The sequence below is a fragment of the Haliaeetus albicilla genome, chromosome 10, assembly GCF_947461875.1.
Source record: "Haliaeetus albicilla chromosome 10, bHalAlb1.1, whole genome shotgun sequence".
NCBI lineage: Eukaryota > Metazoa > Chordata > Aves > Accipitriformes > Accipitridae > Haliaeetus > Haliaeetus albicilla.
This window is the reverse complement of record NC_091492.1, coordinates 34,147,419-34,160,873: the sequence shown is the minus strand read 5'-3', so window position 1 is coordinate 34,160,873 and position 13,455 is coordinate 34,147,419. Positions and strand designations below refer to the sequence as shown.

Here is a 13,455-nt window from a genome sequence, read left to right as displayed (position 1 = left end):
GGTCCAGATCATGCTATTGTTCTGTAAGTGGATAAAGCTAGACTTAAGTACGCGAAGAAACAAAGAGAGGGAGTTAAGCAAGGAGATTCTTGCTCAAATTTAGCATAACTCAGAAGAAAATGTCACCGTCTTTGACAAATAGTTATCACACAAGCTCAGCTCTCTGGTCAGTAGAAATGCTCACCAACAAGTATTTAATGTGGCAAGTTACTTCTGAGGAAGGTCACTTATTTTCAGTATTTGTTGCTTAGAGACACCTTGGCTCCTTCTGAAGTCAGAGAGTATGCTGTACTCTCTGGTTGTGAACAGCAACTTTAAAAACTGCAATGTCTCATTAATGGAAAGCTTATGTTTGGGGAAGGGGGGGAGCTTAAAAAAAAGAAACTCAATCTCGTGAAGGGGAGCTGAGAGAGTCAGAACACTAATCTCACAAGTTCATGGATTTCCACATCAACAGTGTTCTCCCTAGGGATGTTCTCCCAGGTCTGACGCTGCCGCATATATACTTGTCTGCATTATATCCCTTTAGAATTGTCAATAACCACCTCTTTTTTTTTATTGTTTTCTGTGCATCTGCCTGCCTTTCTGCAAGGGGTGGTAGAACTATTCATACCTGGGTTTGCTGTTCTGCTGACCGGTGCATTCGGTTAAAGGCTGTTATGGTGCCCTTGGAGAGGGTGTCTGCCTGTTTGTGCTACCCTGAGAGCTGCACTTCTCTGTACGATGGAGAGAAAGGGAAATGATACTTTCCATAGGAGAATGGAAGTACGACGCACCCAAAGTAGAATTCCCATGAAGAATGAAGTCAGGTTTTTTGTACCAAAATACAGCTTTTGATGAAAACCTCTCCAGTTTTCAGGCAATCCATTTCCAATAGTTCATCTATATTTTTCATGAAAAGCAGACCCCTTTTTGTAAGAAACAGAATCTAGACAAAAAATAAACGTTCTGTCAAAAATCACGTTCACATGGAAAAAATTCATCCCTTTCTATTTATACGGCCACAGATATATAATAGCTATATAAATAGAACTGTTAAAATGTAGGCAATTGCATACTTCCACCCTCTCTTTTTCTTTTCTCTTGCCATCTATGAAAAAAAAAAAAAGTTCAAGATCAAATATAACATCATTGCAACAATTTCTTAGAGCACTGACAATCTAGTATTCCAACAGGTGATTTATATGGGCCCTTTGAACCTTGGCTCATGAATTTCAGAACATGGTGAATAAACATATATATGTGTTTAAAATCCACAGCATTTTAACATTTACTTAACAGGGTTCCAAGGACGCCTGGGAGAAGTTTCCAGTTGTCTAGTTGATTCAGTAGGCTCTATTGCTTAGACATGTGAAGCAAATACTTAGCAAATGTTTTAGGAATTTGTAATGGAGCATAGTCTGCTCGTATAGCTCAAAAGCCAGGCGGCTTGTCTTTGCTTGAATCTTAACTTCATGCCAATTACACAATGAAGATACCGATTTTTTTCACTGGTTAAAAAAATTAGTACCACAAGATAATCCTAAACAGTCAATTTAAAGGGTATCTCTTGATCAAAGATTTGGATGAGATTTTCTGATAAACTCTGAGAGAGGGACTACATAATCGCCAGACCAGAGGAACTGGAATTAAAGCACATTGACGGGTTGACATCCTTCATTGGCTTGTTAGCGCCAACATTACCTGAGACTTCCCATGGGCCCACTCTCATTGCCACCTCGCTGTAACATCAAGCTTGTGCAGGTGATGGCAGTCGTGTTGAGGTATGGTTCAGGTTCAATGCTGCTCAGACCAGTGAACCCAAATTTCTCCATACTACAATGCATTTATAAATTCTGCCTATTGAGGTGCATGCAAAAATTGGGTTTAGGTGAACTTTAAGAGGTTAGAAATGAATGCATATTTTCTCCCTAGCCTGCACGATCTTCCACTGAAATCTGCAGCAAGCATTTTGAATTCTCATGGATTTGCACTAGGAACATATGGACTCTATACTGGAAATACTCCTTTCATCTTTCAGCGTTTCACTTTTCCTGCCAAAAATTTATAAATTCTCTCTTTTTTCTGTTCAGAAGTGGGATGTTAGGTAGAAGGGGCCAAAATACAACAGAAAGCTTCCTTTCAAAAATACCAAACTATTTTATACAGACTTTTACAGTACTATGTCACATATGGAAGATTTTTATGCATCAAAGTGACTATCTGTGTGTCTCACACATCCACATAACATTTCAGCAGCACTTTCATTTTGTTTTCTAAATTATCATGAAGGGGAAAAAAAGCAATGCAAAAACATTCTGCACAAACTTTGGCAGATGCAAATGCATTAGACCAAAAAGTTAAGAAGGTAGAAAATATTGACATAGAACCATTAAATGACTGTGAGGAACTGGACAGTCCATTCCTGTCCAGCCTTTCCTAGTTATGCATTTCAGATCTCTTTAGGAAGGCTTGATTCCAAAGACTTTGACATGAAATATCTTTGATCTCCGATTACTAATATTGCATAATATTAAAACTTATTGCAGCATCCCATTAATCATGACAATTTCTAATCTGTTTATTTGGAAGTTAGACCTTTCAGAATTATTCCCCAGTGGAGAACTGACTAATCTTTAAATGGCATTTAATTGGTGGACGCCCTGTTTAATTCTGGCTAAATCCCTACATACTGCTCTTTAAAACAGTGTTAATAATAGCACATTTCTCCCATGCTACTTTTGTCTCACAAGATGGGAAGCTCTTCAGGCAAAGCTGCATTTTATTAACAGTAGGAAGAGTTCCTAGAAAAATGATACTTGGAAACCAGCTGGGTCATTAGGTGCTTTACAAGTAATAAAGATAATAGTGGTTAGATAAAAACTGGGTGACCTGAACAAGCTACCCCCCATCTTCAAGTGGTTAGACTAATACAAAGGGCTGCAGGTGTTAATTAAGCTCTTTGGATAGCAGACCATCTTGTTCTAAACGGTGACCCTGACTTTGATGGCATTACACCATCTAACCAGGATTACCAGGTGAGTAGTTGTGCTAACAGTATTACTGAATCAGTAATTACTAAGAGCAGTCTGGGATGATTCATTCCTTGAAAAGACTTTGGTGCTGCCTAGTGGTATAACCCTGATTAGAGTTCCCTTACACTATAAGCTGACTTTTGTAGCTAGCTGCAGGAACCTCTGTGCCGCCTTCACGAGCACACGTAGCCCATCCTGCAGCAGTAGCTGCTCTGCAAAGCTACTGCCTGAAAGAAGAGCAAACCCATCATTCAAACCAATTAACAGGATGCTAAGACATGGCCATATAGTCAATGCATCCATGTCAACAGAGCTGACAAAACCCCTCTAGCTGTACCAGAGAGGACACAATGCTTGTTAGCAGCACGCAGTGATAAATGTGACAGTAGGACTCCTACTGAAGGTCTTCTTCAGTCTGTCAATTTATATTATTAGGATGATGTCTGTAGAAAGCTGAGAATGTGCCAGAGAGTATAAATTTGACGGACAATTAGTCAATGTTTCTTTAAAGGTACGGTATGTAAGTTATTCCTATTATACATTCATTATTTATTAACCAAGGGTTGTCTGAGCAGGGTTTCATCACTACCTCCATTGGATCCTCCCTGATGGTAGCACACCCAACTAAAGCGGTAAAGACGTATTTCTTATGCTCATGGCATTGCTGTCTGTTTGTCTGCTAAGATCCAGGATGGCGTTGACCTTGCCTGGTGCTGAGTTTTGGAGAGGGATTCCTTCAACAGGACAAACCAGCACTTCACCTGCAAGGAGCAGAAACTCTGCTCCATCTCTGAGGAAATCTCAAGGCATCGTAAGGTATCATGAAGAGAAGAAAATGTCTAGTGAGGAGGGCAATGCGTTTGCTATCAAAGCTTCATCTGAAACCAGGGACGAGTATGCATAAGAAGCATAAGGTCCTGGATAAACACGGAAAGTGTCATTCCAGCTGAAAAGAGGCTTGCTTGATAACTCTTTGGTCAAAGGAACTGAGCATAGAGAAAACTATACATAAGGGGTTCACTCTCACTCAACACTAAAGAATCATTTTGTTTCTCATGCTCTTTCCACACAAGCCCCTGCTTGGCAACCAGGTGAAGAAACAGCAGTGAGGAGATATTTGGAAAGCTGGCAGAGACGATGGTAGGGGCCAGCTGGCAGCAGAGCTTGTTTCACATGGGCTTCAAGCTCAGCTGTCCATATTTCACAAGTCTACTTACCAAAACCCTTAAACAGCCACATCTCAGCTGTCTCTATCTTGAAAACGAATCATAAAAGCCAGGGTCAGCTGTACAATGTCCTCTACTGCTTTTCCTGCCTTGTACTTTAAGAAATCATGCCAAAAGGGTGAGAATAAAGTAAAGAGAATTCCCACCTACCACAGAAGTGTTTCATTTCATGCTCCATTTCGGTTCCCAAAAGTTTTAAAACATAAATATAGTCAAGAAGTATTAAAACATCATCCCAGAAAGCAAGATGTGGAATAAATCTGAGTTGGGCAAAAATGAGCCCAGTTTCAATCACTTGCTGATGTGGTGTGAGGATGCAACTGATGTATTTATGCTTCATTTTTAACAGACAGATTTACTCCTTTGCTTAATCTCACCTTCAGAGGCACCACTTGCATCAGAATGGCGAAGTTAGTGAGGTGGTTACAAAGACACACTGAGTAGTTGAGGTCCCCACTCTCACGCACACAACCTTCATTAGACCAAACACCAGTTCCATTGCTGCAAAGCACACAAAAATGGAACATAATCTCTGTCAAAATGCATCTTACCAGGTTAATTTGACATGCATTGTACTATATAGGTGATTAAGAGGTCTGAAAGACATCTCAGGCTGGAGCATCCACAAACACTGCTAGTGTCTTCTCAATTCCATCATGAAAATAGTTAAGGAAAATATTGACCGGAACAGGGCCCAGATCAGACCCCTACATGAATGTCTCTAGAGATTTCTTCCCAGTTTTATAACCAATAAACGATACCTACATTTTTCCCTTATATTGTGCAACCCGTTTATGGCATTTCACCTAGACCCAAATGTCTGTCTTCTGAGAACGATAATATCAGACAAGTCAATAATCTCGCAAAAATCAAAGAAGTCTGTGTATCATATCTGCTGCCTCTCCCTTATCCACTGTCCCACTCATCCTGTCAAAGTGATTTCTAGTGACCCATACACATCAATTGGTTTTTGTCACTTCATCCTCAGGGGTAGCCAGAGCAGCTCCTGCTCCGTTGAGGATACGGCTGGGCTGGCTGTGTGTCCTGGTCCCAGGGCTGTGCAGAAAAGTGATCCGCATGAGTTTGCTTCTTCCTGGAGCCAGGGAAACCCAGAAACCCCGTTGCTCTCACAGCCCTGCAGTGGAGTGGGGACGCAGAAGCCACGGCCACACATCTGAGGGGGCTCAGGCACTGTAGGTCACCCACCCAAACTACCTGCTTCTTAACCACTTATTACTTTTGATATTATTCTGGGTCCTGAAGCTACACTGAATGATCTGTATTTTTCTTGGTGCTTATTTTAAAGATAGGTATTACCTCACCATTCCGCTGTCCTTTGAGACCTCTTTGAGTTCTCAGAGAGAGTCTGTTGTAGGTCAGAAACCAACTGCTTATTCTTTAACTACCATGCACTAGGGAATAAGACCATCTTGACACAAATAAAATTCATTTGGAAGGACAGATTTCATATTTCAGTTTCTATCCCGAGGCAAAGCCTCAAGGGCCCAAGCCCCAGTGGAAACAGTATAGGAACGATGCCCCAACCATATTAATTTGCTTCAGTAAAACCTGTTTCTAATTTATCGTAATTTGTGAGTAACCATAACAACGAGTAACTGCCAACAGCTGGGACAGTTCAACATACTTGAAACAAAACTTCAATAAAACAATTACAGTGACCTTCCCATGTGCATGCTGGATAGGAGGGATCACAACATAGCGGGCCACTGCTACATCAATTAAGCTTATACCATTATGGTTCAAAAACTGTTAAACCCCATGAAATTCAAAATTCAATATCTGTATTCTTTCTGAATTGATTCAGTAAGAGCAGCATGTTTGGAAATCAAAACCAGATTCAATATATTCAGAGCTAAAAAAAAAAAAAAAAAGCTACTGCTTTTCCATAGTTCCTATTTTCTGAGTGAAATTTAAGGTGATATTTATGGCCCTTTTATTCTAATTTTTGTTCAGGGGCATAATATTTCCCCGTTGCATGCATTGGCCAAAATTCACAGCTCTGAAATACTGATCACACATGGTGTTGTGACATAGGCACAGATCCAGTGAAAACAATGGCTCTGCTGGAGGTTTGCCATCTTAAAACATCCAAGCATCTGCCCAAGTGGACATACTCCTGAACCAAGATAAGCACGATTTTTATCAGTTTGCTGTTTTGATTCCAAAATTTTTCAGTCTCTCAATTACCTACCTAACATGGGGTCTGTGAATAACAAGTCTCCTATTTATGGTAAGAAGGCACTATGAGACTGTGTTTTTTGTAAACCAGTGGCTCCATTTCCTTAACTATTTCCATGAGTGGAAGAGAACAAGAAGAATATATAGCATCACAAACTATATGTAATTTAATTAAACCATGTTAAAGAATTTGAAATTATGTAACATACCTATAGTCCAGAAATGCACAGTAAAGATGAACTCTGTTACTCGTATTTAGTGCTTGGCTGTATTGTCTGGGAGTCTGCAAGAAAGAAAATATAAACCCTGAAGGAATGTTTAACAAGGACTAAATTCCAGTATTCAACCACTTTAAATTTTCATTGTTATAATAACTTCACTAGACTTATTCTAGATTAACACACCATAACTGAAAGCAAATTTTGTCAGTCTTCATGGCTTTAACACAACCTCCAAACTTGCAAAGGCTGGTATTCAGTCTTAATTTTAAACACTGGAATTAAACTCATGTCACTGAGTAAGAAATCTGTATCCCATTTAAGTAAATAGCAAACCAGGATTATTTATTGTATATAAGAAAACATATATGTGTTCATTTTTGCAGGATCAGGGCATTATTCTTCAGCATATATTTGGTTTCATTGGCTTTTGTTCTCATTGGGTAATAAGAATCTCACATTTTTAGGATTAATAACACTGAAATATGTGCATTACAATGACCAACTCACAGACATTTTCTTTCCACAATAGTCATTATTTTAAAACATACAATCAAACTGAAAGAGCAGTGCCATAATTCAAGATTTTATTTTAACATACCTTAGCATTTTAATGACATAATTTCTACCTTCCATAAACAGATGTAACCACTAACTCAATCTCCTCCATTCAGGAAGCTTGGAGACCCCATTCTCTACTCTGCTACACCAGTTTCACGACAAAATAATTAAAATTATATTGGAGTGAAGTAATAGTTTGTTATGGACAAAATATGCAAACTAGAGGATTTCCAGGATCTGTTCAAACCTAATACGTAAATCCCCAAAGTACAAATTGTGTTAGACCCCACCTAAAGGCAATTTTTTAATTACAGGAATCTTGAACATAAACAAATCGCTGGTGAATTAACAGCCCTAGGATTATTGCAACATAATTCTGCTGTCAAGCTGAAAGATAAGCAAGTATTCCTTTCCTTGTTTTAGAGAAAGAAGAAAAAAAAAAAACCAACCACCTCATCATGCTGAAACTCAACCAAGTACAAGAAGTACCTGATGCAATTTTCCTTCTCTTCTCCCACAAGTCCAACAAGTGTCAGGCACAAGGTAGCACAGATCCCTCCTTACTAGCGATAACAAAGCATTTCTGCCTAACCCAGGACATTCACACATTCGTACTGGATTTCCACATGCTTCAAGTAGCTATGCTGTAGATAAGGCCATTTACTACTTCTAAACTCACATGTCTGGATAACATAAATGGAATTTTCTTATCTGCTTGAGCAACATCCCCTGACAAAATTTCTAGTTCCTTGGCTCACCCTGTTTTCTCTAAGCCTTCACCATAGAAACAGCTGAGATTGCAAGTTAGGTATTCAGAGAAGCAGAGCTTTGTGAAGAGGAAAGACTGCCACTTATCTGCCGAGGGTCTCTATTTTCCCCTTTGACTCTGGTGACATCCTGTAGGCTTTTTCCACGAGGGAAGCAAAGCAAACGGTAAAACCTCACACTCTCACAAGGGTGCCACACTGGGAAGTGATAATGGGACAAGAGTCACATCCCTTATCACCAGGAAATATCTCACTGATATAACCCCCAATCTGCTCATGCCACTTTCTTTCCAGCTGCGGTGAGAGAGATGTAATAAACCCAAGAATATGACGTTAATTAACACAGAGGAGTCCTTCCTCACCTGTGAAAGCCCTTCCCCATCGCTGGCTGCCCTGTGAAGGCCCTGTGCAAGGCTTCAGGATCAAACTGGTATGTTCCCTGCTAGATCCACCAATTCCGAACTTCCCGTTCCTTTCAGAAAGTGCCCCACCACGAGCCTCACCTTTAACAACGGCAGGGGTCCTGCACACCTTCCAAATCACAAACCACCTGTGAAATACAGCGTGTCTTTCTGAAACTGATGCCTTCCCTTAATGCCATCTCTTGCTGCTCAGAGTATTCTTGAAGAGCACTAGCTCAGAAACCGCCGAAGACTAATGATCCATAACCCATGGCTGGAAAACTGCCTTCCACAACTTCAGTTAATTTAGAGTTTTGTTGGCAGAGTTCATTCTGTTTTACCAGCAGCAAGGGCGTGTAGCATAATGTTTGCCCATTACGCTGTATGATGTTATGTCCATCATGTCTATAGCTTTCCTGAAGTAAGCAATTGAAGGAATCTATAGTCAGTTTGTATTACAAATTACTTCACTTCTATGACAGACAAACTATGGCTTAGAAAAAAAAGAGAGAGAGAGAGAGAGAAAGATCTGCTGTAATAACAGACAAGATTGTGCAATAACTGTCATTTCTGATTTGTAAGGTATCTCTAGATAAACCTTGATTCTTAATACACTAAATGGAAAGGACACTGCATGGTCAGGCTGGAAGAAGACACAGTACTCCAAAATGTATGTTTTACCCTCAATTAAGTATCTATGGCAAGGGACAAATTATTGGTTTTCTGCACCTTTACTCTAAACACAGATGTCACTCATTAGACAAAACACTACACCAAGTGAGGCTATAGTCTGTGAGCTGTTCAGAGATGTGTGCGTACCCGCATGGAAAAAGAATAGATAAATAATGCATATACAAGAAGAGTCCATGCCAATTTGCCCATTTACTTCTCTTAAAGAATATGTCCCATGTTTTAACAGACACGACATAGACCTCACAAGGCTTTTTAGTGCCATTTATAACTGCATAAAATACTCATCTTCACAGACCTCACTGAAGTTCTGCAACAAAACCGTCATTAGAATAGAAAGCCCCCCAACATATAAGAAACTGGCTACAACGAGGAATAAACCCACTGTGATCTTCAACAGCTCTACTTCAAAGCACTGTCTATGAAAAATGAACTGACTGTACCTCAGTACTGCACTTCTTAAGTTAAACTGTGTGTGACAGCTTAGATGTGACTTGGATCCCGTAGCACTGAGGATATTGATTTAATGACATTGATAACAGAAAGCTTAATATACAAGTAGGCTTTTACACTAAAAGATTAAGTCACTTGAGTGTTTATAAAAGCCTGTGAAAGGACAGTTTATGCAGCTTTTAGTAGCATGTAGAAGGAAAGTACCAGCACACTAAGTAATCCAGGATGCGTGCTTCAGTTCTCCCTAATCTAGGTTCATTATATCAGTCCTTCTGCGTGGAGAGGAGTACATGCAGCTTCTTCCAAACAGAATTACCTTAAAAGAGGAAAGCAACCTCTTCTCACTGAGGAACAGTGCAAACTCTATGTCAATCTGATGGAGCAGGGATCTCGAGGAAGGGCTGTCTCTGTTTATATCACGGCTGTTCAGCATCCCTTACACTAACCACTGACTCTCGGTAAATCAGTCAGACTTACCAGCAAACCACAGAAACTCATTGTATGTGTTGAGAGCATACAGAGGATATGCACGGATGTGTGATGGGGATACGGTACTTACACTGCTGGGAACTAGGGACAAGGCCAAGGTTAGTGGGTGAAGAGGCCAAAAAAAGGCGGGGGGGGGGGGGCTGAAAGGACTGCTGGAAACCTTCAAGAAAACCTAGTTGCAGGAAATGTCGTGAACAAAATTGCAGAAGGAAAACAGTCAGCCAGCTGCTGCTGGGAAGGCTTGCCAAGGAAGAGAGGCCAAGCAGAGGGTGGGGTGAACCTTTCTGAGATTAGCTTGTTTCTCCTCTCCTCCCCCGAATTTAAAAAGCAAGTATTTAGCTACATAATGGTGGCTACCAAGGGAGAAGGGTACGCACCTTCTAATTCAACATGTGTTTTCCTCCAATGTGAAGAAGGACAAATCTGTGGGTCAGCTGTGCCATTGATCTCAACTCAGTAGCTCCAATCCCAATGTGTTGGATGTTGGACTTCCTCTCGTCCAAAGCAGTTGACAATTTACCTTATTAAGTTAAATGTGGAGTTCACTTGTCTCTGTTTACAAAATACAGTGTTTTGTCTAATTCAGAGGTTTTGAAGCCTTGTCTTCTTAACCTTCAAGAATAACATGGATTATTTCAAAGGTGGTGAGTAAAGGCACTAAGACAAACAAGCCTCTTATCAGTATGCTTGCGTCTTTTGTGCAGTTCACAGCCCCGCTGAAATATTCTTACAGGTGTATGAATCAAAAGCACCTTTGATTCTGGTTTATGGATTGAATTAGAGACAAAAATGATGCTTCTGATTTAAGGATTTCCTGTCTTCACATTGACATCCTGACTGTTAGTGTGACTTATCCAGGGCCACATGGTTCATTGACTTTCCACCTTATATGATCTACTTCTCCTAGTTACCTAGAAAATTAAAACTTTAAGGTTACATTCATCTACTCAGTTCCCTGGAAAAAGACAGACAGAAAGAAAGAGAAAGAAAGAATAAACATGCATTTCTATAGTGGCTATATTGGCTGTTTTCTTCCAAGCTGTGAGAAAACTGCATTGCAACAGACCTTGGGCTTAGATCACCAAAGTATTTTAATTTAGAGTCTGTTTGACTGATTCACCCTAAGATGGAACTAGTGTATGTAATGAAAAAAATGTTACAAATTGTACAAAAATTAATTTAACCTATGAATAGGGAATTATAATGTGTTATGCATAAAAGCCAGACCATTAGTTGTTTCATTGTCAACAGAGCTATGCCAACACACACTTACTGAAGCAACAAGCAAAACACATTAGGCTCCCAGGGTCAACATGAAAGCTCACTGAATGTATTTCTTAATGGCACAATCATACAGTTAAAAAAAAAAAAAATCCCATAATATCACAAAGGGTGGAAGACTCTGACAGACAACAATATAAAGGAAAAAAACCAGTGAAATATCAGAGGCTATAAAGGCATCCGAAATTAGAAAAGGTTGCCATATGTAATTGAATATGGATTGGATTTGATCCTTCCTTTTCCCAAGGTTAAAAATAGTTGACATATAAATTTCCTGCAAAAATACTGTTAATCAAATGCTACACCAATAACCTTCCCCAGTTCTCAGAGTTCTCCATTTAACAGCTGCTCTATTGGGCAAGCAGTGTGAGAACAAAAAAAGTAATGAAAAAAACTGTGAGCAACAGACTGAAAAATATCTTGGCTGCTCTACTACATAGCATTTTTATAAAGAGAGAAAGAAAAGGAGGAGGGAATGGATGAGGAAATTGTCCTGGTACTTTTTTTTTTTTTTTTTAATTATTGTGCGTAGCAAAAAAATTTGATTACTACTGAATGTGTACAGCATCAGAAGATCTTGCTATTTTTCTTAGACTAGCAAGTCTGCAGCCCTTTAAATAAAAATGCCATCTTCTTAACAGGATCCCATCTTTCTTATGGCACTGAACAAAAGGCTTCATCCAACAGCTGCCAAGACAGCATCTGACCACTTGCAGATCTCAATGTGGGCTGTCGGGCACTATGCAGCTGTAAAACAGTTGCTTATGATCTACAGAAACTGAAACTATTACTTGGTGCTCATCTTTCTTCAGCTTGTCTCTTTGATCCACTTCAAGTTACCTGCTTATAGCATAGGTAGGCTTCATGGCACCTAGAAAAGCTGGGGCAGTGATTGTTAAATGTACTCTAAGTGCAATGTCACGATAGTGTTAAAACAGTAATAGCTCTTCTTTCTGGCTTTGGGTTCTAAATAGCATAAAAGTCAGGGGTTTATGAAACTGCTGGAGGAAAGCTGCAATTTTGGCGATGGAAACTGACTGCAACCTTTGAGTTAAAATTATAATCTCCCTTAACATACATTCACAGCTCCCAAGTGACTTTTCTTTAGTTTTACAGCAAAAAAATTCCCACCCTAACATAGAAGTTACATTCACGTAGTTCCCTCAGGCAGTTAACACAGCACAGCATCAGTGGGTCAGCACTGAGGCCTGGACTCAGGAATTTCTGAATACAAAGTACCTTGCTCAGCCAGTACTAAGCCACATATCCTCTACGGACTACGCTTTCATACATTCCTCAATTTCAAAGATCTCAAATATGTAACAATATATTTATTCCCTTTTTCTTTCTCTTTGGCCTGGGTATATATGGGCATGATGAGTGTTTTGTATGTATTTGTAAACACTGGGTGGTGACAAGTAGTTGCATGCCAAATTCTTTCAGCTTGGAAGCCAAAACTATTTAAGATGCAGTACTGCAGTGTAAAACCATGCCAAACTCCCATTGACTGTAATCTAAATTAATAATACTCACAATATTGTTGTAAATCATGGTAATAAATGGAAAGTACAGAAAGGTTGAAAAATAGCCACAGAAAGAAGGTTCATTTTCATTAGAGATGCATGGAGCTGACTTCAGTGGAAGGCATGCACAAATAGAAACTGCAGGATAAGGACCTTTGAAATTCAATTTGGGCAGCAACCAAGTTACATCAGTAAATATTTGATGTTTAAAAATTTTAAATGCCAGTCAGTGAGAAACAGGGCTCAGCATGGCAGCCTTTCCTCATGTGAGCACCAATAAACACAGGACTGAACTGATGATCTGTATGAAAAGCTGCCTTAATGCTTAAGTAAGAAAATGATTTCTCATGTCCCTTAAAGCACAGTTTCGTTCCAAAGAATGACAAAGTGAAAATATTAATACTCTCTTTCTAGAAAGTCTCATTTAAGTAAATAGCAATATAGCAGTCAGATAGTTTTAATATGTCCTTACAGTTAAACAGTTATATCCATATGTAAGAAAAAAAAAAAACATACATACACAGCCGTCTAAACCTGCACGTGATTTAGACATCTAAGGATGGACTAAGGAGTGCAAAGTAAAGTCAGTGATACTGAAACACCTGGGACGTGTTTTCCCATTTGAGTTTTAGC

The 13,455-nt window shown here is 39.5% G+C and overlaps 1 protein-coding gene across 2 annotated transcripts in view; it reads right to left on the bottom strand.

The window, feature by feature from the left end:
- Nucleotides 1–13,455, bottom strand: part of ADGRD1 (adhesion G protein-coupled receptor D1) — a 159,207-nt gene that overhangs the window by 68,804 nt on the left and 76,948 nt on the right. For both annotated transcript variants that reach the window (XM_069794917.1, XM_069794918.1), the window contains 2 exons: nt 6,649–6,722; nt 4,618–4,741 (listed from right to left, as the gene is read on the bottom strand). In XM_069794917.1, coding sequence (XP_069651018.1) covers nt 4,618–4,741; nt 6,649–6,722 — 198 coding nt within the window. The remainder of the gene's footprint in view (nt 1–4,617; nt 4,742–6,648; nt 6,723–13,455) is intronic.